The sequence below is a fragment of the Pempheris klunzingeri genome, chromosome 15 (assembly GCF_042242105.1).
Source record: "Pempheris klunzingeri isolate RE-2024b chromosome 15, fPemKlu1.hap1, whole genome shotgun sequence".
Classification (NCBI taxonomy): domain Eukaryota; kingdom Metazoa; phylum Chordata; class Actinopteri; order Acropomatiformes; family Pempheridae; genus Pempheris; species Pempheris klunzingeri.
The window spans coordinates 22,954,191-22,973,484 of NC_092026.1; the positions used below are offsets into that span (position 1 = coordinate 22,954,191).

The 19,294-nt window shown below is 40.1% G+C and overlaps 3 protein-coding genes across 3 annotated transcripts; 2 read left to right on the top strand and 1 right to left on the bottom strand.

Annotated features, from left to right (window-relative positions):
• Positions 1-1,361: 1,361 nt before the first annotated feature.
• On the top strand, positions 1,362-7,528 carry LOC139214030 (apolipoprotein D-like). The gene is made up of 5 exons (XM_070844767.1): positions 1,362-1,380; positions 6,323-6,456; positions 6,640-6,761; positions 7,038-7,126; positions 7,287-7,528. Exons 1-5 carry the CDS (start codon positions 1,362-1,364, stop codon positions 7,526-7,528), a joined length of 606 nt encoding a protein of 201 aa, XP_070700868.1.
• Positions 7,529-8,698: 1,170 nt separating this feature from the next.
• Positions 8,699-9,967, bottom strand: LOC139214033 (apolipoprotein D-like). Its single transcript, XM_070844770.1, has 4 exons — positions 9,845-9,967; positions 9,527-9,648; positions 9,048-9,136; positions 8,699-8,940 (listed from the first exon to the last, which is right to left on the bottom strand). Exons 1-4 carry the CDS (start codon positions 9,962-9,964, stop codon positions 8,699-8,701), a joined length of 573 nt encoding a protein of 190 aa, XP_070700871.1. The 5' UTR covers positions 9,965-9,967.
• A 6,751-nt stretch (positions 9,968-16,718) lies between these two features.
• On the top strand, positions 16,719-19,120 carry apoda.1 (apolipoprotein Da, duplicate 1). Its single transcript, XM_070844768.1, has 5 exons — positions 16,719-16,733; positions 16,928-17,076; positions 17,919-18,037; positions 18,171-18,256; positions 18,423-19,120. The coding sequence occupies exons 2-5, from the start codon at positions 16,960-16,962 to the stop codon at positions 18,656-18,658; spliced, it is 558 nt and encodes a 185-aa protein (XP_070700869.1). The 5' UTR covers positions 16,719-16,733; positions 16,928-16,959; the 3' UTR covers positions 18,659-19,120.
• Positions 19,121-19,294: the final 174 nt, after the last annotated feature.

Below are 19,294 nucleotides of genomic sequence, written 5' to 3' on the forward strand. Positions count from 1 at the left end.
TGTAGATTTAAGAATTACATGTGGTGTCATAAGCTTACATGACAAAGTGTTGAAAAAAGATGCTGGCTGAAAGGATGAAATTAAACAAATATAAACTAATAATAATAACTAATAATAAACTAACTAAGAAATACACTGTATGATGCAAACACAAATCACTGCAGACGATAAGAACCATGGGCTAATTTATCATATCACTTCATTATTTTCACATCAATCTAGGCTAATTATTAGATTAATTATACAGATTTCAAGGTTGTTCATCTAATCGTCTCGGCCTTTAGATTAATCGCTTACCATGGGATCAGTAGCCTTTTATACACTTCATCATGCATTACATTTACTGTTTGAAAGTTTAGCATCTTTATAAAATTGTGATGCAAGTATATGCCTATGTGCATCGATTTTACTGTCACTACATCAGACACTTGTATTGTACAATCTAGGCTACACTAAGTAGATTTTGTGCTTTTGCAAGAATAACAACAACTTACAACAAATGAAAAACAACCTAAAACATCTGCCACAAAGAGAAAACCAGAAGAGGAGAGTTGGAAATATTGAAAAATTAAGTTTTAATTGACTTACCTTCAAGTTCACACCAGTGGGCAGAGCTGGGATCTGCCTTTGTCCCAATTCAGGTAAAAGCACAAGTCAAAAAAGGAAGAACCGTTGTGCAGCTCACAGAACCGGACTCTCTACTGTCCCTCTTTCACTTCCAACTGAACGGCCTCTCACTATCCGGCCAACTGGTCTGAGCGCAGTCTGCTGCCAGCTAACTGCCTTAACTAAAAAAGACCTTTTAAATACCGATTCATTTCATCTCCATTAGATGGCCTTATCTCCTGCGGTAAGCCCTCCCTGTCCTGACATCACTATGATCTCCCATCCAACTGCTTGCAGCACCTTGCAACTGATGTGTAATTACTGAAGCAGCACTGGTCCTAAGCATGGAGTGCTAAACCTCTTTCAACGTTTACCTCACTAATCCCTTGTTAGCACTTTAGACCATGGTTAAGACACCTAAATGCTTAGCTTCCTTTTCCAGTGGCAAAATGGCCAACAACTACTTAACTGCTCTGAGGCCACATGCAGAGAAGCTACATGATGCTGGTTGTAGACTTTAAAAATCCAACAGATCAGTCTTGTTTTTGTTTTTCCTCACATGTCTAGTTTGGGTGTCAGAAGTATTGCGCTCACCAGGGTGTCAAAGAGTTGACCCAAACATGCTTGTTGGTAATTTGCTAGAAAGCCGACTAAATGTTGGCCGGATCATCCTCTCAGACCTCTTAATCTGACAGTTTGTGCCCACCAACCGCTTACAGCAGGGGCCTGCACTTCTTTGAAGGATGTTTTCTTTAATGCCTAGTGAGCAGCAAGGTGTGCACAATTGGTGGGCTGAGTGATAAACAGCAGACATGATATGTCGGTGGGCGGTGAGGTGTTTCTGTCTCCTTCTGCAGTCTGCAGGACAGCAGAGGGCTGCAGCAGAGCTCAGTCTAACAAGAGGTCGGTGCACTCCTGTGTTGTTTGTTACACACACACACACACACACACACACACACACAGTCAGCTGCTTGTTTATTAGGTACACCTGGCTAAAATTAACACAGCAGTCCTGCAAGAGAACCTCCCTTCATGAAGGTTATAATGTCCAGTTGTTGTTGAAACTGATATTGAGACGTGTTGATTCAGCTGTATTTAGTGTCCCTCATTAACTGGTAACAGTCAGTCAACACTTTATCAGGGACAAACATGTAGCACTGAACCGGACCTGCTTTGCCTCCATTACAGCCAGAATTCATTAACACATAACAAGAGGCACCATAGCCAGAATGTATGAGTCCAATTACCCTTAAAGCAGCTCCTCCATCTCAGCATTTTCATTTGGATTTTTATACATTATTTATCCAGTTAACAGTTCAGTTACATTTATTTCTCAACATAAAGTCTAAATGCTGAGTCCAACCCTTGTTACTGATGGGAATTAAGTCTTTTACTGAATCTTTTACATCTAATCTTTTTTAATCTTGTATCTACTTAGAAGAATGTAAACTCCCAACATTTGAAATGACCAAAATTTTCTTTTAAAAAAACAAACAGGACATGCCCTCAGTCTCCTAAATGACATCTACAGTCTTGTCAGAGGTTGAAAATGGTGCTGTACCAGAGTTGGGCCTTTTCCTAATTCTATTTCACTTTAATTTTCATATCAGTATGTTTGTATGTGTGTTTTTTAAGTTTTTAAATTTTGTATTTATTTGGCAATTTTCATCTGCTGCCATCATCAGTTTCAAATCCTAATTTCTCCAATTCTGTAGTTTATGACCAACCAGAACTACTCACAATCAGCTATACTTTGTGTTTGGTGCTAATTAGCAAATGTTAGCTTGCTAACACGCTGCACTAAGATGGTCATTGGGAGTTTGTTAGCATGCTGATATTAGCATTTAGCTTAAGGCACCACTGTGCTCAATTACAGCGTCACAGAGCTGCTAGCAGCTCAGATCTTATTGTTATCTTGTTTGAATGCAATGTGTTTATACAACTATTATCTGTAAAAGCCTGTTGCTTTGTGTGCCAATGTGTGTTCCTAATGCACTCACGAGATCTACTTTACTTTTTATACTTCCTCTAATGTAGATGTACATATTCTTTTATATCTCCTCATGTCTGCTGTGACACTGTGGGACTAATAAAGGAATATCTTATCTTGTCTTATCTTATCTTATCTTTCATCTATGCAATCACGCTTTGGACGGCCTATTTCACTTCAGATAAAAAGGTGCAACGTTTGGTTGAGGTCGGCAGACTGTAGGCTACAGGTTGCTGGAGGAGACAGTCACGTTTCCCCAGATTATCTTCTCATGATGAGTATGATGCAGCTTATTGTTGTGCAGCTACGTCTCTGACATGAGGCGCTGCACCTGGTCATCAACAGTGTGCTGGTACACCGGTGGGTCTCATGTGAGCCAGGGAGTCACTCAGTCCATCGTAACCAGCACTGAGCCTCTAACACAGAGCAGGATGGATCCACACAAAAATATGGTGGTGTGGCTGACGTTGGTTTCCCCACTCTTCAGTTGTGCAGGTGTGCTGATCAGGTGCTCTGTGGCTTCATTCTCTGCTGTGGCACTAAGCTGCTGTAGCCTAATTCATAGTTCAACAGGGGAGAGATGCCAAACTGCACACTTGTGGGCCGACCATTAGCTTTAACGAGCTGGGTCGATCTCCCGTGACCTCCTGCTGGATGTTTGTGTTTGGTTTGTTGGAGCGAAGCATCGCTGTTTAGGCTGTTCTCTTAACAAGCCCTTTAACAAAGTGTCCAGGATGTGTAAATTCACATCACCATCAGAATTATGACCATCATCACAAGAACAGCGTGAGCATCACATTCCAGGATTTATTGGTGTTTTAATTGCTGTTGTATGGGCACTTCTGTAAAATACAATATAGCTAGTAATATGTCTTTATTAATGGAGCAATTTATGACTAACTAATTAAAGAGAGTGTGCCTATGTTCATTTTTCAAAACCTTTCAAAAGCTGGGGCCAGTATACAGTCAGATCCAAGGGACATAATTGGTGGAACTTTATTTTTTCATTTAATCAAGTTAAAAAAGTCTTCCTTAATGAGTTGCAGCACATATACTATTATATATATATATATATATATATATATATATATATATATATATACAGTATTTTGAGACATAGTACCAATATTTGAGTGTTAAATAATATGATAATAATACAAATATTTGTTTTTTTACACAAAGTTCATTTTTGTAAGGGTGCTTTAGATCTGATTATTGAAGAACTGTAACCAAGAAAAAGTACTAAGCAGAACATCTGACAAATAATGTAAACTTTCTGATTTACTTACTTTATTCATCTTGACATTTCTATACAGCAATTCCTTGTTACTCATCAGCTGACTTCTACCAAAAAATATATTATTATATTAATGTTATTGATGTTCTTAATGTTTCTGTTTGGTGACAGTCATAGTATCTGACTAATGTACATTACATTACATAGAAATATGATCACAACAACTTTTGATACAAAAGGTGAATCAGCATGAAAAGCATTTGTGTTTATTCACTTTATGTTTTATTACACCAGTGGAGGAACATTTTAAATCAGATAGTGGTTGTGAGTTTGTGCTGCTTCAGGAGACAAGTAGTCTTCATTTTTACTGAAAAGAGACTAATAAAGGACTTAGGATTTAAGGGAACAGAGTATTAGCACGTTTAAACCTCTAATTTAAGAGTCTCCAAGGTGTAAGCTTTTTGCAAGGGATTTCTGTCCGTCTTGTTCGCTCTCAGCATTACAGCGTCACAGTGTGGCAAAGGGATCAGAGCAGGTTTAACCTCGAGAAACAGACCCGACTATAAATTCACTGACTCAGTGCACACGTCCATCTTCTAATTACAGTAACAATCTGGTGTCCGGATCACCTGCATTTCAAGTGTTGTTCCCCATCGAATGACAAGTGCACCAAAGCTGTAATCCCTCAGAGGTGGAAGCATTACGGTCGGTGCAAATCTTGTTTAGGTCTTGATAACCGTGAGATCCTGGGTGGTGGGATTCGTTAGGATCAAGAATCCCTGAAATAACTGGAAAAGCCTTAAGATCCTTGTTGCCTTACATTCAGGACATAGCCGCTGGCACGGTCAGTGACTTTCTCAACAAATACTGTAAAATGTTCTGCTTTTGTACATTTTATCACACCCACTGAATGCAAGAAAAACAGAATTCTGCCTGATTGAAGGCACAAATAAAACCATTTTGCTGAGATACTTCCGGTATTAGGCAGGTAACTCTTTACCTCTCTGTACATGTCTGCATCAATAAGAGAAGAATACTTTGCCCTGTGACAGTCTCAGTCTCAAGCGGGCTGATCAGACACCTGATCTGAGGGAACCCCTGTCATGAAATGTTTTACACAATGTGCTTCAAAGACATGGAAAAATGAAATGATCAGCACAGCGTTTGGCACAACAACTGAGGCTGATAAATATAAATCAGTGGAGCTGCTGTCGTCTGTGTGTTTGGATTCATCATCCTGTTTGGACTCAAATGGTGGCTTACATCCATGAGCAAGAGCTACACGGATGTTCTCATTCAGCATGCTGATATTTACTAATTAGCACTAAACACAGCGTACAGCTGAGGCTAATGAGAAGGATTTGTTTGGCAGATGCTATTTGCACCTGGACGTCAGTAGTAAACAACACTATTTGCACCCTTAATTTAATGTATACTGCTTTTTATATCTCTATTTCACTATTTTAACCCAAACCATGATAATTTCCTGAAGCTAGCCTTGGGGGTTTGGTGCCTAAACCTAATCAAGTAATAATAATAAAAGAAAACTGGCATAAGTAAGTTAACTAAGTTTATGAATATATGTATTGAAAATTGATGAACATGATTTTGCTGGTGGTTGCACACAGAATTTGAACTCCATCCTCCTGAGTTGCAGTCCGAGATTCAAATCAGTCAACCACAACACCAACTCTTCTACTTTTACAGCATGACCGGACCGGACCAGGCATAAATGACAAAAAAAGCTTGTCATTTGACCCTGGGTATTTGTTTTGCTTTTCCGTCACTGCACAGGTTAATATTTTGTTCAGATAACGATGCCAGAGAAGAAGATGAAATCTTAGTCAGTCAGCATACTTAAATTAATGAGGGGGGCATCAATGTCTGAACCAAATTTAATGGCAACCCATCAAAAAGGTTCAAAGAGGATCAACAAAGTCTTAAGGACTCATCCTCTGGGCCACAGGAACGGCCTCACTAAACTGAATGTCAATCCACATGATTGTTATTGAGATACTTACAATTCATATATTCACAATCTGCTGCAGTCCAAGTTTTCATTGATCATCGTCATCCTACATCACTATACAAAACCATCCCTAGATAATATCATAATATGAATCTCTTCTAAATATTTGCTTGAATTCTAGGAAGTAGCCAAAGTTTGCCTACTGCAGTGATGTAACTTTTACACTAACCTGTCAATTATCTTTTTTCCATCAAGGCCTCTGTAAACACAAAACACCAACCTGAACAGGTGCCAATTCTCACAGATTTTTCGCCAAAATAACCTCACATGTAAATAGAACGGAGGGGCTGCAGAACACGTCTGATCTATAAAAACTCCATCAAAACTCAGAACTTTGCTGCTACCCCGGTGAAACAGGTAAGCAAGTGGCAGGCCTGGTTCTCTCTGTTTCCTCTTTTTGTCTAAATTATGTTCATGAAACTGTTTTAAACATGTTTTATTTTGTTGTTGTTCTCTAAAGGTTGTAGAGAAAAGATGAATGCCGTCCAGGTGATTTCCTTCACTTTGCTGTCCGTTCTGGCGGCCAACGCTCAGGTCATCATGCCAGGAAGATGCCCCAAGCCTGCTGTTCAGAAGGATTTTGATGCTGCCAGGGTGAATGCCAACCCTTTTTAACTTTAATATCTTCTGTACTTAGTAATAATTTTCTTTAATTTCCACTAGCTAACAAATTAGACCTTGCAGGGTGATTGTTTATGCTTCCAGATTCTGTAGCTTTTCATCAACATTAACTTAATTTCCTGCCCTCACTGTGTGCTCTTTGTGCTTCCTCTGCAGTATCTTGGTACGTGGTACGATATCCAGAGACTGCCACACACCTTTCAGAAGGGCGAGTGCAGCACTGCCACCTACAGCCTGAAGAGCCCTGGAGTGGTCGGTGTCCTCAACAGGGAGCTGCTGTGAGTACTCAGCATGCATCTCTAATGGATTTAACATCTTTGTCATTTGGTCATCAAAATGTATGTAAAATGTACTTATTTAAACATATATTCAACCATACAAGATGAAAAATGACATTTTGTGGGGCCAATTATCTCCAACTATACATTTCAAATAGGAATATATTCCCTCTAATAAATGGCTGGAAATTAGTTATTGGTTCTTTAAATCCTGAACTGGTTTAGTTTCTGCTGTTTGTGCCACTAACTGTGTCTTCTGACGTCTGTTTCTTTAAGTGCTGACGGGACCATTAACTCCATCAGCGGCTCTGCCAAGGCTGAGGACCCCTCTGAGCCTGCCAAGCTGGTGGTCTCCTTCTTTGAGAGTAAGGACCCCTAATTAATTACAAACACTGGGAAGATCACTGTTCCAACACCTTAATTTGCAGTTGAGCGTCATCTTTAACTTGAGTTTGAATGAAAGAAAGTCTGAAAATTGGCTGTAACTTGACCGTCTTAACTTAACTTGACCCTTTACACCTCCAGACTCTCCCCCTGCCCCGTACTGGGTGCTGTCCACAGACTACGACAACTACTCTCTGGTCTACAGCTGCACCGACCTCGGTGTGCTGCATGTGGAGTTTGCCTGGATCATGAGCAGGCAGCCCACCCTGCCTGAGGAGACCACCGAGGAGCTGCACAGCACCCTGTCCTCCATCGGAGTCAGAGTGGACAAGCTGCTCAGCACCAACCAGGATGCAGCTTACTGCAGCGCCATGAGCCAGTAAACAGACCGAGACAGGTCTGGTTCAATGTACAGACTGCTTGTCTACCTCTCACTGGATGTTTAAAGTGAAGTCAATGCAATAAACGTACTTAAAAAGCAGTGTAAGGTTCTGGTGTCCTTCCTGTAGGATATAGTACTGCCCATGACGGTGCCTTTGTCATTATGTTTCTAACTATAATGGCTCTTTGGTTAATGGTTTGGCCTCTGACAGCCACGAGTTTTTGTCAGTAATCTGCACTTAATTATCAAAGACTTGTCTAAAGTGCACAATTAAATTGCTAATTTAATATGCTGTTAAATGTACCTTTAGCTATTTCCTGCATCCTTAATTCGTTTGTGAATCAGTGTTTTTGCATATTTTACATATGCAAACAAACTGCAAGTGGCACATTTCAAAGTGATATATTTTTGTGTTTAATTAGTGACAAGTATTCCTTTTGGGCTGTTACAAGAAAAACACGTATTCCAGAGAGCTGAAATACATGAGCTTCACACAAATGTGGTTTCCAGAAAAAAAGGTGGTTCATCACAGAAGTCTGAAGAATCTACGTTTCAGATTCATATTGTATTGAAATATTCTTTGGCATCTATCTGAAACAATAAATGACAATATAGAAAAATACAGGTGATATAATGATATACGCTATGGGGCAATTTATAATTGCTAACAAATACTGTACATTAACAAACTCTTAAAATGTCCTTATATAAGTCTTGGACTACATTACACTGTGTCATTCATTGAATCTCGTGTATCCGAGTTTGCCCAAACCTGGTCCTGGAGGCCCACTGATGTTCCCCTGCTCCAACACACTTGATTCAAATTAATGGATCAAATGAATACCAGGCTTCTGCAAAGCTTAATGACCAGCTCGTGGTGCAGGGACGCATCTAAAACATGCAGGGCAAAGGGCCTCCAGGACCAGGTTTGGGAAACACTGATGTATGTTGCTTATAAAACCTAAACAGTAAAGTTGTCAAATAACTGAAGTACAATATTTCCCTCTGAGTTGTAGTTAAGTAGAATAAAGTAGCAGAAAATGGAAATACTCAAGTAAAGAAAAACTTCAAACGTGTCAGAATACAACTTATAAGTCAAAACCACACAAAAAACACAAAACATGCAGTTTTTTTCAACAGGTTTATTGAGTTGAGCTCCGAGTATCTCTGTTCACTGGTTCATGGGGCTGCAGTAAGTCTCATTCTGGTTAGTGGGGACCATCTTGTCCACATTGACTCCGATAAAGGACAGGATGCTGTGCAGCTCCTCCACAGTCTCCTCAGACAGGGTGGGCTCTCTGCTCAAGATCCAGGCAAACTCCATGCGGAAGAGGCCGAAGTCGGTGCAGCCGTAGACCAGAGAGTGACCTTCGTAGTCGCTGGACAGAACCCAATAGGGACCGGGGGGAGATGCTGCAAGAGAGACGCACACGAGAGTCAAAGCTGCTCGAGTCTTCAAGTAACTACTTAGAGACCCACTGAGCTTCAATGTATTTGTGAAATGAATTAGACCTCCTTACTTTCAAAGAAGGAGACCTCAAGCTTGGCAGGCTCAGCGGGGTTCTTGACCTTGGCGGAGCCAACGATAGCATTAATAGTTCCATCATCACTAAAAAGGAGAGTTAAAACATGAAAGACTTAATTTAGTTTTGCATTTCCTTCCACTTAACATTCTAATTTTTGAAGATCCAATATATCGTATATCCTCCCCATTTGCTTTCCTCATATAAATCATATGATATTTATATTTCCTCATATAAAAAAACAGGTCAGACTGTGGCTGTGTGTTACTGGAGGAGGCAGTTTGACGATGGACATCCAATACTTATGCATTAGGGTAAAAATGTGTACAAATGTGGCCTTAAAAATGACATAGCTATAGTTTTTGTGGCATTAAACTGCTGACAAGGACAATGAGTGAGAACTTGTAGTTCGATAAATACTGCACTATTCAAACCCCCAAATCTAAAATGTCACCATTCAGGAGGCATGTACTTACAGCAGCTCTCTGTTGAGGACCCCGATGACTCCAGGAGCCTTTGGGCTGTAGGTGGCAGTGCCGCACTCACCTCTCTGGAAGGCAGTTGGCAGCTTCTGGATCTCATGCCACTTACCAACGTACTGCAGAGGAATCACAGGGTCTCACACATTAAGACTGGGCAGGTACTGAACATTTGATTGTTGCAAAACAGGAAAAAAAATGGTTAAAGGCTGAATTGAGCAGTGTACACTCCTAACAGTAGTGTACTAATGCTGTACATAACATCAATTAGTATGAAAGGGAAGATAAGGAAAAAATAAAGAGTGAAATATTTACCCTGGCAACATCAAAGTTGGCCTGGACTGCAGGTTTGGGGCATTTGCCAAACTTCAGGACCTGAGCGCTGGCTGCAAGAACAGACAGCAGAGTCAAGGAGATCACCTGCATGGCCTTCATCTTCTCACCACTACCTGCAGAGGACAAAACAGACGGCCCGGCTAATTGAAACAATCAGATGTTCATCGGAAAGTTTCTCCTTTTGAGGGTTAACTTCAGAAATGAAGAGTCACGACTGCAGTCCGCTCACCTGTGTGTAATCAGAGGTACTGCCTGTGTGCAGGACATTCAGCGTCTTTTATAGATCTAAGGGGCCCTGTGGCTCCATTATTGATCACATTCTTTGGCCCCTCCTCTGTGTTTACAGGTAAAAGTGTGTGATGAGGAGGAGGAGTGAGTGTGAGAGTTGGCACCTGTTCAAAAGAGCCTCACACCTCCTGATGTTCCTCTCTGTCCAGCCATTTCAATGAAACTTCTCTTTGATTTAATCATCTTCACAAAGAGCCTAAATAAATAAATACATAAATAAAATAAAGTAGCAAGATGAATGTGGACATTACAACCAAATCACATGAGGGATCAAAAGCGGCCAAGCTGATATTTTGTGAACTAAAAAAATACATTTTTCATTTTATGAATTTAAGAGACCACATTTTCCTTTTATTAGGTGTGTTTGATTTTGATATTAGGAGCTGCATATTTACATAGTTCAATTATTTTACTTTTTCTTCCCCTACAATTGTGGTCATTTCCATTTAATAATTACAGAAAACTATTTGGCAAATGTGCTCAATCATTTAATTCTTGCAGAGTTTGGTGTCTGTATAGCAGAACGAGCAGCCGACTTTAACTTTAGAGTTGCTGGTCGACAGATGTTGTTACATTTGGGCTGAACCAGCTATTTCCCTTTGTTTCCAGTCTTTAGACTAAAGCTAACTGACGGCCACATATTTATCAGACAAACATGCGAGTGGACTTGATTTTCTCACCCAGTGTTTACCATGTTCATGTAAACAGTTCATATCATGCCCCCCCTCTTGTGGTAATTTTCTGAAAGCTTCAGAGTTCACGAATTGTGACGTGTTGTTGACATCATTGTTGAAAGTTGATTATTCAGCGGATGGTAAGTTAATATAGTGTAATTTTAGTCATACAGAGTTTCTTAGTAATATTTAAATCTGAGGAAATGTTGATATTCCTCGCATTCCCTCCATTACTGTGATGTTGCCCGCTCATTAGCTAGCTAAGCCGTGAGCCTCGGTGGCTTCTAGACGCCGACAGCGATGAGTCTTTTGGTGTCCATGTTGCTTAGCAAAGCTGCCTAGCAACAGTGCCATCACGATGTAACCACTTGAACACAAAGCATATCGTGTACTCGACTTCCCATGTTGTAACTATAAGTTCACAAGTTCCAGCTTAAGGCAGCAAAAGTTTCAGCAAGAGAGTGAATAACCAACTTTCAGACCTTCTTTTAATGAATGAATATTTTTCTTGGGGATTTTGTAGGACACAACAGCCACACAAGGATCAGCAAAGAACCAGATATCTGATACCAGTGGAGTTTGTTTTTATCTAAGGTCATTGAAAGAAGGAGTTCAGGTCCTTTAACATCCATATTTACACAAAACATACGCATTTCCACTATTACCAGTGTAGCTAAGTGCAGTCTCAGTTACTGCATTTTCCTGCTTTTATACACGTCAGCTTCTCCTCTAAGCGTTTACTAAAGTGAACACAGGTGTAGCGAGAGATTAATTGGGCACAGGTGCATGTGGATTTCTAGATGCGGCGCTCCCACAGCAGCTCTCTCTGCCTCTGGATTCATTTTTAATCCCCACCCTGCTTTTACAGACAGCTTTAAGGGCCTTGGAAACCACTTGCACTGGAAATAGGCTGAAGCCGAAGAAGTCTTTGGTGGTTTATCAACAGCAGAGATGGAGAAAACAGAATCAAACAAAGAGCTACGGGACACAAACGCTCATTAAAAACATCAAACATTTAAATATCATTATGAACAGCAACAGAGTCACTAAAATGTGGTAAGAACTGCAGAATATGTGATAAACAACTGCTTCAGTTGTTGAATGTTAATCAGTAAATTATGACGTTCAGTGCATTATCTACATCTGTATTTGAGAATAACACTGTTCCCCCATGATAATCCAAGTCTGTTTTCATAAAGTGGTTTCACAGCAAAAATTGTGTTTACCTCCTAAGAGGAAAAGTGTTTTTCAAAGCTCAGTCAAAAACACTCAGCGGCAGATACTTGGTCTTTGATTCAAAGCCAGTGTTTTAGTTTGTCAGAGATGAAAAGATCAACCGCTGAGACGTTTCCTATGTGTAACTCAAGCAGCAGGTATCTTGGTTTTCCACTTGTAGCATGACAAAACTAACGCCGTGCACCAAATCCATGACAAGTCGACGCAGTAAACACTCCATACTAGTTCTTATACAGTGTACTGTTCGCAATTAGTATTCAGAGAAATCAATCTTTAACCACTCTCCACTAGTAAGAGATTATAAATGTGCAAAGTCACAGAATATTTAATAGTTTTTTCAATATCTTTGTGCAGTTTTTATTTCTTTCCATCTAAGAGCAGCTCCTTCATTTGCAATAACAGCAATGTCAAAAATCAACCCTGTGCAGTGCATTCAGTCTGTTTCCTTCAAAAACCAGACACACTGAATGAACTGACTAGTTTTGGATTCAACTAAAAGTCAAATAAAGGTCATTCAGCGCCGGCATGGATCATGTTGTTGCACTCGTTCAGTTTCTATTCATGACAAAGTGGATTTTCCCCTGAGAAATTACCTCTGGCCCCCCCCCCCACCCCCAATGTGACACTCTCTCAGGCATGTTTGACCACCACCATGAAAGCATATGCAATATCTAATCAATATCTTATCTTTGTTAAAGGATAACCACACATTGTAACATCCTAACCAAACATTCAGCTCAGTCAGTGTGGTGATAACACAAACCAGTCAACGGACAATGAAGCACTTTTTGCACTATTTGTTCAATAATACATAACGATTAAATATGAACCCTGAGTTTCCTTTAAAATATAAAGTATGTGGTCTTAAAGTGGCACTACAAAGAAGTCAACTTGTCTTATGTACTTACAACTTACAAGGTATTCTATGAATAAAAGATCTGCTCACAGAGTTGTTGTGCCTGTGGTCAGTATTTCAATGAAATTATCAGTTAGTGTGTTGGTTGCAGTTTGTTTTTGTACGACTGAATAAGAAATCTACACCCTTCAAGGCCTTCAAGGTTTGACCTCGCTCTGCTCATTTTGTACATTTTTGCAGATTGTAGTGAGCAGATCAAGGTGAAGCAAATGCCTTGAAGAGATTTTCTTTTGTTTAATCTTCTGGACATTTGATCAAGAAGAGCATTTTCTCCAGCAAATACTTACTACTCACTAATACTAGTTGTCAGGAAATTATTTCTATAAGACCAGAACTGTATTTTCGCTGTTAGTTCGTACCACATAATTTCCCAACACACAAGATAAACTCTCAGAGACAGAGATCTCAGTTCAAAGTTTTACTTGCAACAAGCAAGGAGTACAGGCAAAGATCTACATCTGCACTGAGCAGTCTCAGTGTCTGTCAAGCATCTATGTAACATGTATAAGCAAAGTTCCTCCTCTCAGCAGTCCTCCTCCTCACCCTGCTCCCTCTCCTCCTCACCCTGCTCCCTCTCCTCCTCACCCTGCTCCCTCTCCTCCTCACCCTGCTCCCTCTCCTCCTTGCAGGGGCGGTTGGTGGGAAGCGCAGGTGTCCTGGCTTCTCACTGTTCAAGGCCTTCTCCAACTCTTCTTTATCTCAACAATGCAAGCACAGTCTGATACATCCTACAGCAACACACATCTCTGTGGTCTGTGTAAAGGTCATAACTGTCACACAGTCCTGCATCAGGCTAAAACTTCAGGATAATAAAGCATAAATGTACTAACATAAAAATGTATTAGCATAAGCGTGCCTGCACATTTTCTATTTCCTAACACGAGTAAAAAAAGAAAAAATACAAATGATAGATATATATTCTTGTTTTTGCGGTCCTGACCTTTGTCAGGATGTTTTTCCTCATCTCTCTAACTCATCGTTTCTCGTGATCTTTCTACTGTTGACTCTTTAATAAATGCTTAAAATGATAGGAGTTATATGTTTAATTTTGATTTCCTACAGCCACTCACATAAATCCGTAGACTGTATATAAAGAAATCATTATTCACAGCCCATGCATAAAGCAGAGGCACCTTCTAGATGTTTGGATCACAGCATCCTGACATAGAACAGCCATTTTAAATGCTTTTAGGGGATGGACACAATAACACAAACACCTGAAGAGTAGAAATCAATCCACTGCGAGAAAAAATACAGTTCAAGAAATGAAACCTTTGTTAAATGTGAAACAGCTGGTTGTTGTTTAAATGATCAGAATGATTTTGATTCTGTCATAACTTGTGATACTGTTGTTGTTGCACTGATCTGTGTTAAACTGAGCTGAAGTATAATATGTGACAGCGTGAGGTGAAAGGTCACAGATGGTGTTGTGACCTCTGTTGTCCCTCAGCAGCAGGAAATATTCTCAAGCGCTTTACATTTTCACTCACACATGTTAATCCTGTGTATGTGTGTGTGTACACAGCTGCCAGGAGCCCCAACATGACCCCTTGTGTAACAGTGTGTGAGGCTTTACTGTAGCTGTCCTTTATCCCGCAAACATGTGTGTAAAAACCCAGTTTGATAAACCCGCTGTTCACCACCCACCCAGCGCTGACAGACAGACACAGTGAGCTGGTGAACATGTCGCTGCATTTAGCAGCTACCGACCCTGATATTTACCTCAGGAGGTGGTGAAGACCAAAAACAGAGCACAAAGCAGAGTGAATACTGGAGTTGGACTCATCAGGTGGACACAAACATAACTCTAAATGCTGAATGTGTAAATAAATTACTCCTTTGTAACTCTTTTGTAACTAGCCATGTCATCTTTATATGGTAATAATATGTCGCTATTGTGGTTACAGCTTGTTGCACTGCCCCCAAGTGGCCTTAGATGTGGGTTGTGCACCTTGGAGAGGTGGAGGTGAAGGTAGCAGGGAGTGTTTTCTCAAAGGTGGGATCATGTGTCCACCGAAAGATGTATGCTGGGGACTTTCCCACAGACTGGCTGTTAGTGGATGGTTAAGTTTATGAATGGGTGCCACCTATAGAAACATCACAATACTGTGCAAACTGTTGACTTTACAAAAGCAGAAAACAATTCTTGTTGATGACTGAAGTGTGGAAACAAGAACAACAAATCACAAGCACAAAACCTTGAGCCAGGTTTTGGCCCAAGTTTTTTGAAATGCCGCAGGCTATCAATCTGCATTCTCATCAGCTTTTTTCATTTTCTTTACCCTTTTGATATGGTTTCTCCACCTTTGAGAAAGTACACCACTGTGGTTGATTTGGTGGTTGACTGACCAGTCAGGCTGGTTGCCTCCATCCAGGGAAAAACCCGGTGCCTCTGCTTTAACCAGGCTTTGATGTTGCTGGATGCAGCTAACATGTCATTCCTCTCTGAAGTGTATTAGCTGGAAATTGATCCTTTTGATCTTTTTCTTTTTTAATTTCACCGTGTTTGAAGCCATGGGGCTTTGTCTCAAAAAGAAAAGGGCATTTAATGGTTTTTGCATTCAATTGTCAGTGTTTAGTTTTGACAGTTAAACAGCTGTGGTTTGTTGTACCAAGACATGTCAGGTATTTAAATGTTGGGCAATGGAATAATATACAGATATTCAATACTGTTCACTTCATATACATTTTTGTCACAATTTGACCATAACAGGACCATGACAATTCTTTATGAATACAGAGGCGCTGCCATGAATGATCAGGACTTTTTTAAATGAATTTTTCACATTTTCAGCACTTTGTAATCATGTGGCAACTTATTTACTTTACCTACATGACCAAATTAGTTAGTTACACTTGCACACACATACAGACAGAGACTCCCTCCTTCATAATCAGATGCCACAAACAAATCAACTATGAAAACGACGCTTCTGCTCTTGCTTTTGCAGCCCGTTCCAAGTGGCGTGAGTCCTCTGTTTACGGCAGCATGATGACTGACAGGATGAGGGTCACCTGACACACTGGCTGAAAACCAACACAGAGCAACACAGAGCAGAGATTCTGTTCACAGCACACTGGGGTAAATATGTGGACGTATGAATCATGAGTGTCAGTGAATCATGAGTGCACAAGACTCTGTGAGGCTGTGATGCTCATTGTAAAAAAATGAAACATACATAGACAAAACAGTATTGGTCTAATTTATTTATTTTACCTTCATGTTGGGGATAATTTCACTGAGAAGCATCAGGAGGGAAAGGTGGAGGAGGGGAACATGCACCACCGTCTGTACCAAATTTGATGGAAATCCATCCAGTATTGGTGTAGCCAATTCTTTTCAAACCACAAACCTCATGGCAGCGCTAGAGGGAAAGTCTGGGGATCAACGAAATCATTGAGATTCATCATCTGGGTGTCATCGATGTCTGTAGAAAATGTCAGTGCAATCCATTCAGTAGCTGCTGAGATATTCAGACTGGGCCGACATTACCAACTCTTGAAGACATCCTCAGATTAAGGGGCAGGAGAATATCCAGATTGTTTTATAACATTTCTACTGGTATGTCCCCCATGACTCCACTTTGCTAATAGTTTACTTCATGTCTGAAATAAAGCTGGCTCTGCACAAAGACACCCATTGATGACACAGAGTCGCAGGGCTGCAAAACCTCGCAGAGAGCAACGTCTCTCATTCAAATACCAGAATTTGTCTGAGGAAGAGAACATATATCTGAACCACCAGCACACAGAGGTAAGAAACTACATTCAGTGATGTATATGAATAAATAAATCAGCTCACGCACTGTTGATAAATGCTTCATTAGCGTAATTTGATAATTTTGTGTTTTCTTGTGTTTAACAAAATTGTGTAAAATATCTAATCTAATCTAAAATAATTACTTTTTGTTGCCAATTTGTGACTCATTTGCATCTTTTGGCTGATAATCATCTGCAGGTAACAAAGGCCTGTCTCTGCCATGAAGTTATCTTTTGTTCTGGTTTTTGCATTCATCATCCCGCTCATCAGGGCTCAGGTGCCCCACTGGGGACCGTGTCCGGAACCAGCTGTTCAGCCGGCCTTCACCCTTAAACAGGTACTACTTTGTACCGCGCTTCATAAATAAATCAGCGGACTAAGAACAAGTGTTTTCCAGTGATGACGTGTGGGTGGGTGGCTATCATTTAATGCAACACATATTGTCTTTTATTCTATAACAAATAGTCTTTGATAATTATACTTATAGCAGTGATTACTTATTATCATGTTAACATTGTTTAACAATTATTTGAGAGTAGGGTAAAGTATTTAGCAATTGCAAACAATACATAAACATGTAATAAATAGTTTATGACGTCTTTATAAATATACGTCAACTCATAAGCAAAAGCTGGAGTGTTAACGGATAATGAAAAACAGTCTAGTAAAACACTGCAGAGTTAATATAAAGATGTCTTCACAGGAGAAGTTATAACTGTTGTCAAATACTGTGCATTAAATTGCCCTTATATCTGCTAAGTGTTTATATACTGTTTATAAATGCAGAATAAAAGGAGATTACAGTAAAGGGTTACTTGGCTCATCATTACTGATGCATTGTACTGTTGTAGTTTGTCGAAGTGGCAAAGCTAATGTGAAGTGTTTCATATACTGCTGGGCAGTTTACTGTGTAACAAGCTGATCTGCAAAGTAATTAGGAAATAAAGCTGTTCACTACTTATACATGTAGTGGAGTAAAAGATACAATCGTAAATAAAATGGAAATACTCAAGTAAAGTCAGATTTGGACAGTAGTTGAGTAAATGTGCTCACTCCCCTCATGAGAATAGGTTTGATGAGACACCTACTGTGAGTTTTGCTGAATTCACTAAAGCATGTAGATTTATTCACACTCTCTACTGACAGTGTTCTCAAATGTCTTTGACCTTTTATGTGCAGTTCATGGGGAGATGGTTTGAAATTGCCAAACTGCCGGCCCAGTTTGAGAAGGGCCGGTGCATCGAAACCAATTTCACTTTGACGGGCAACTCCATTCGAGTGGTCAGCTCTGAAATACTGTGAGTCTGTGTCTGTGGTTTCTTTGTGCTAATGTGTCAGGAGGTAATATTTGCATGGTTTGTATAATATTTGCATGGTTTTTGCATGGTTTGTATTATCCAATGTGAAATTTGACTGTTTGGAATGAAACAGAAAAGGAGAGCTGAGGAAAATCGAAGGAACAGGAGTCATTGAGGACCCGAAGAATCCGGCCAAGCTGGGAATAACTTATTCCTACGGTGAGTGAGACATTTGGTACAGAATAATTGCTGCTGCTGGTGATGTTAGCAGGGCTCCTCACCTTTAACAATCTCGTATTAGAATTTTTACTTTTTCTCCTTGTGTCACATCAGGAGAAAACATTGTCAGCGACCTGCTTTTGATCTTGTTTTGTGTCCCTCACAGTCCTGCCCTACTCGCCTTACTGGATCCTGTCCACTGACTACGTGAACTCTGCCCTGGTGTACTCCTGCACTGACATCTTGAGGCTCTTCCACGTGGACTTCGCCTGGATCCTGAGCCGGACGCGAACCCTGCCGGACGCCACCATCGAGACAGCCAGGGACACCTTCGCCAAGAACAACATCGACGTGAGCAGGATGATTGCCAGCAGGCAGCAAGGCTGTGACAAAACCCTTTGAGCTGCAGAAGAAATGCAGCACAAGATGGTGGTGACAGGAAGGAAAAGATAATTCATCCCATGTTCCAGAAAATTGACTAATATTTAAATGCTGACTGTGACCAGGGTGGTAGACTGCCGTTTTTCTGCTGTTTTAAGACAATAAAAATGTTTACAGCACTAAATAACTGCACGCCTACACTGTATGTTGTAGTAAGTAGTTGGATGTGAGGGTGTTTTGAGTGTAACAGTGTGAGTGAAGTCGCCATCACTGGTTTGTAACATTAGAAGCTGAGAGTAAAAATACGTTTTAGCCATTTAAGCTGTTGATTTTGTCATAATGAATTATGTTTGTAGTTTAATTTGCGGTATAAAAAAGAAGAATCATATTGGAATCAAGTGATGTTATCTGAATCTAATGTTATGCCCACAAACTGGAAACACAGAACATCTAATTAGAGTCAATAAAAGTCAGTAAAACTTGTTTCATGTGATCTTTGATTCTGCGGCCGCTTCTTTTTTTTTAAAGAAATCACACTATGTGAATATCAATGTGCAGCTCAGAGTTTCTACAGATAGAAACATATAGAGACAGAAACAAAAACTGATTTGAAAAGACTCCCATGAAAAGTGCTAAACTTCAGACAACTATTAAGTG

Excerpts from the sequence above, each read along its gene's own strand:
- LOC139214030 (XM_070844767.1), top strand. Across the intron at positions 6,457-6,639 it reads AGGATTTTGATGCTGCCAGG|TATCTTGGTACGTGGTACGA; the intron begins GTGAATGCCAAC and ends CTTCCTCTGCAG. Across the intron at positions 6,762-7,037 it reads GTCCTCAACAGGGAGCTGCT|TGCTGACGGGACCATTAACT; the intron begins GTGAGTACTCAG and ends TGTTTCTTTAAG.
- LOC139214033 (XM_070844770.1), bottom strand. The coding sequence starts at position 9,964 with ATGAAGGCCATGCAGGTGATCTCCTTGACTCTGCTGTCTGTTCTTGCA. Across the intron at positions 9,649-9,844 it reads CCAACTTTGATGTTGCCAGG|TACGTTGGTAAGTGGCATGA; the intron begins GTAAATATTTCA and ends ATTCCTCTGCAG. Across the intron at positions 9,137-9,526 it reads GTCCTCAACAGAGAGCTGCT|TGATGATGGAACTATTAATG; the intron begins GTAAGTACATGC and ends TCTCCTTTTTAG.
- apoda.1 (XM_070844768.1), top strand. The coding sequence starts at position 16,960 with ATGAAGTTATCTTTTGTTCTGGTTTTTGCATTCATCATCCCGCTCATC. Across the intron at positions 17,077-17,918 it reads CGGCCTTCACCCTTAAACAG|TTCATGGGGAGATGGTTTGA; the intron begins GTACTACTTTGT and ends TTTTATGTGCAG. Across the intron at positions 18,257-18,422 it reads GGGAATAACTTATTCCTACG|TCCTGCCCTACTCGCCTTAC; the intron begins GTGAGTGAGACA and ends TGTCCCTCACAG.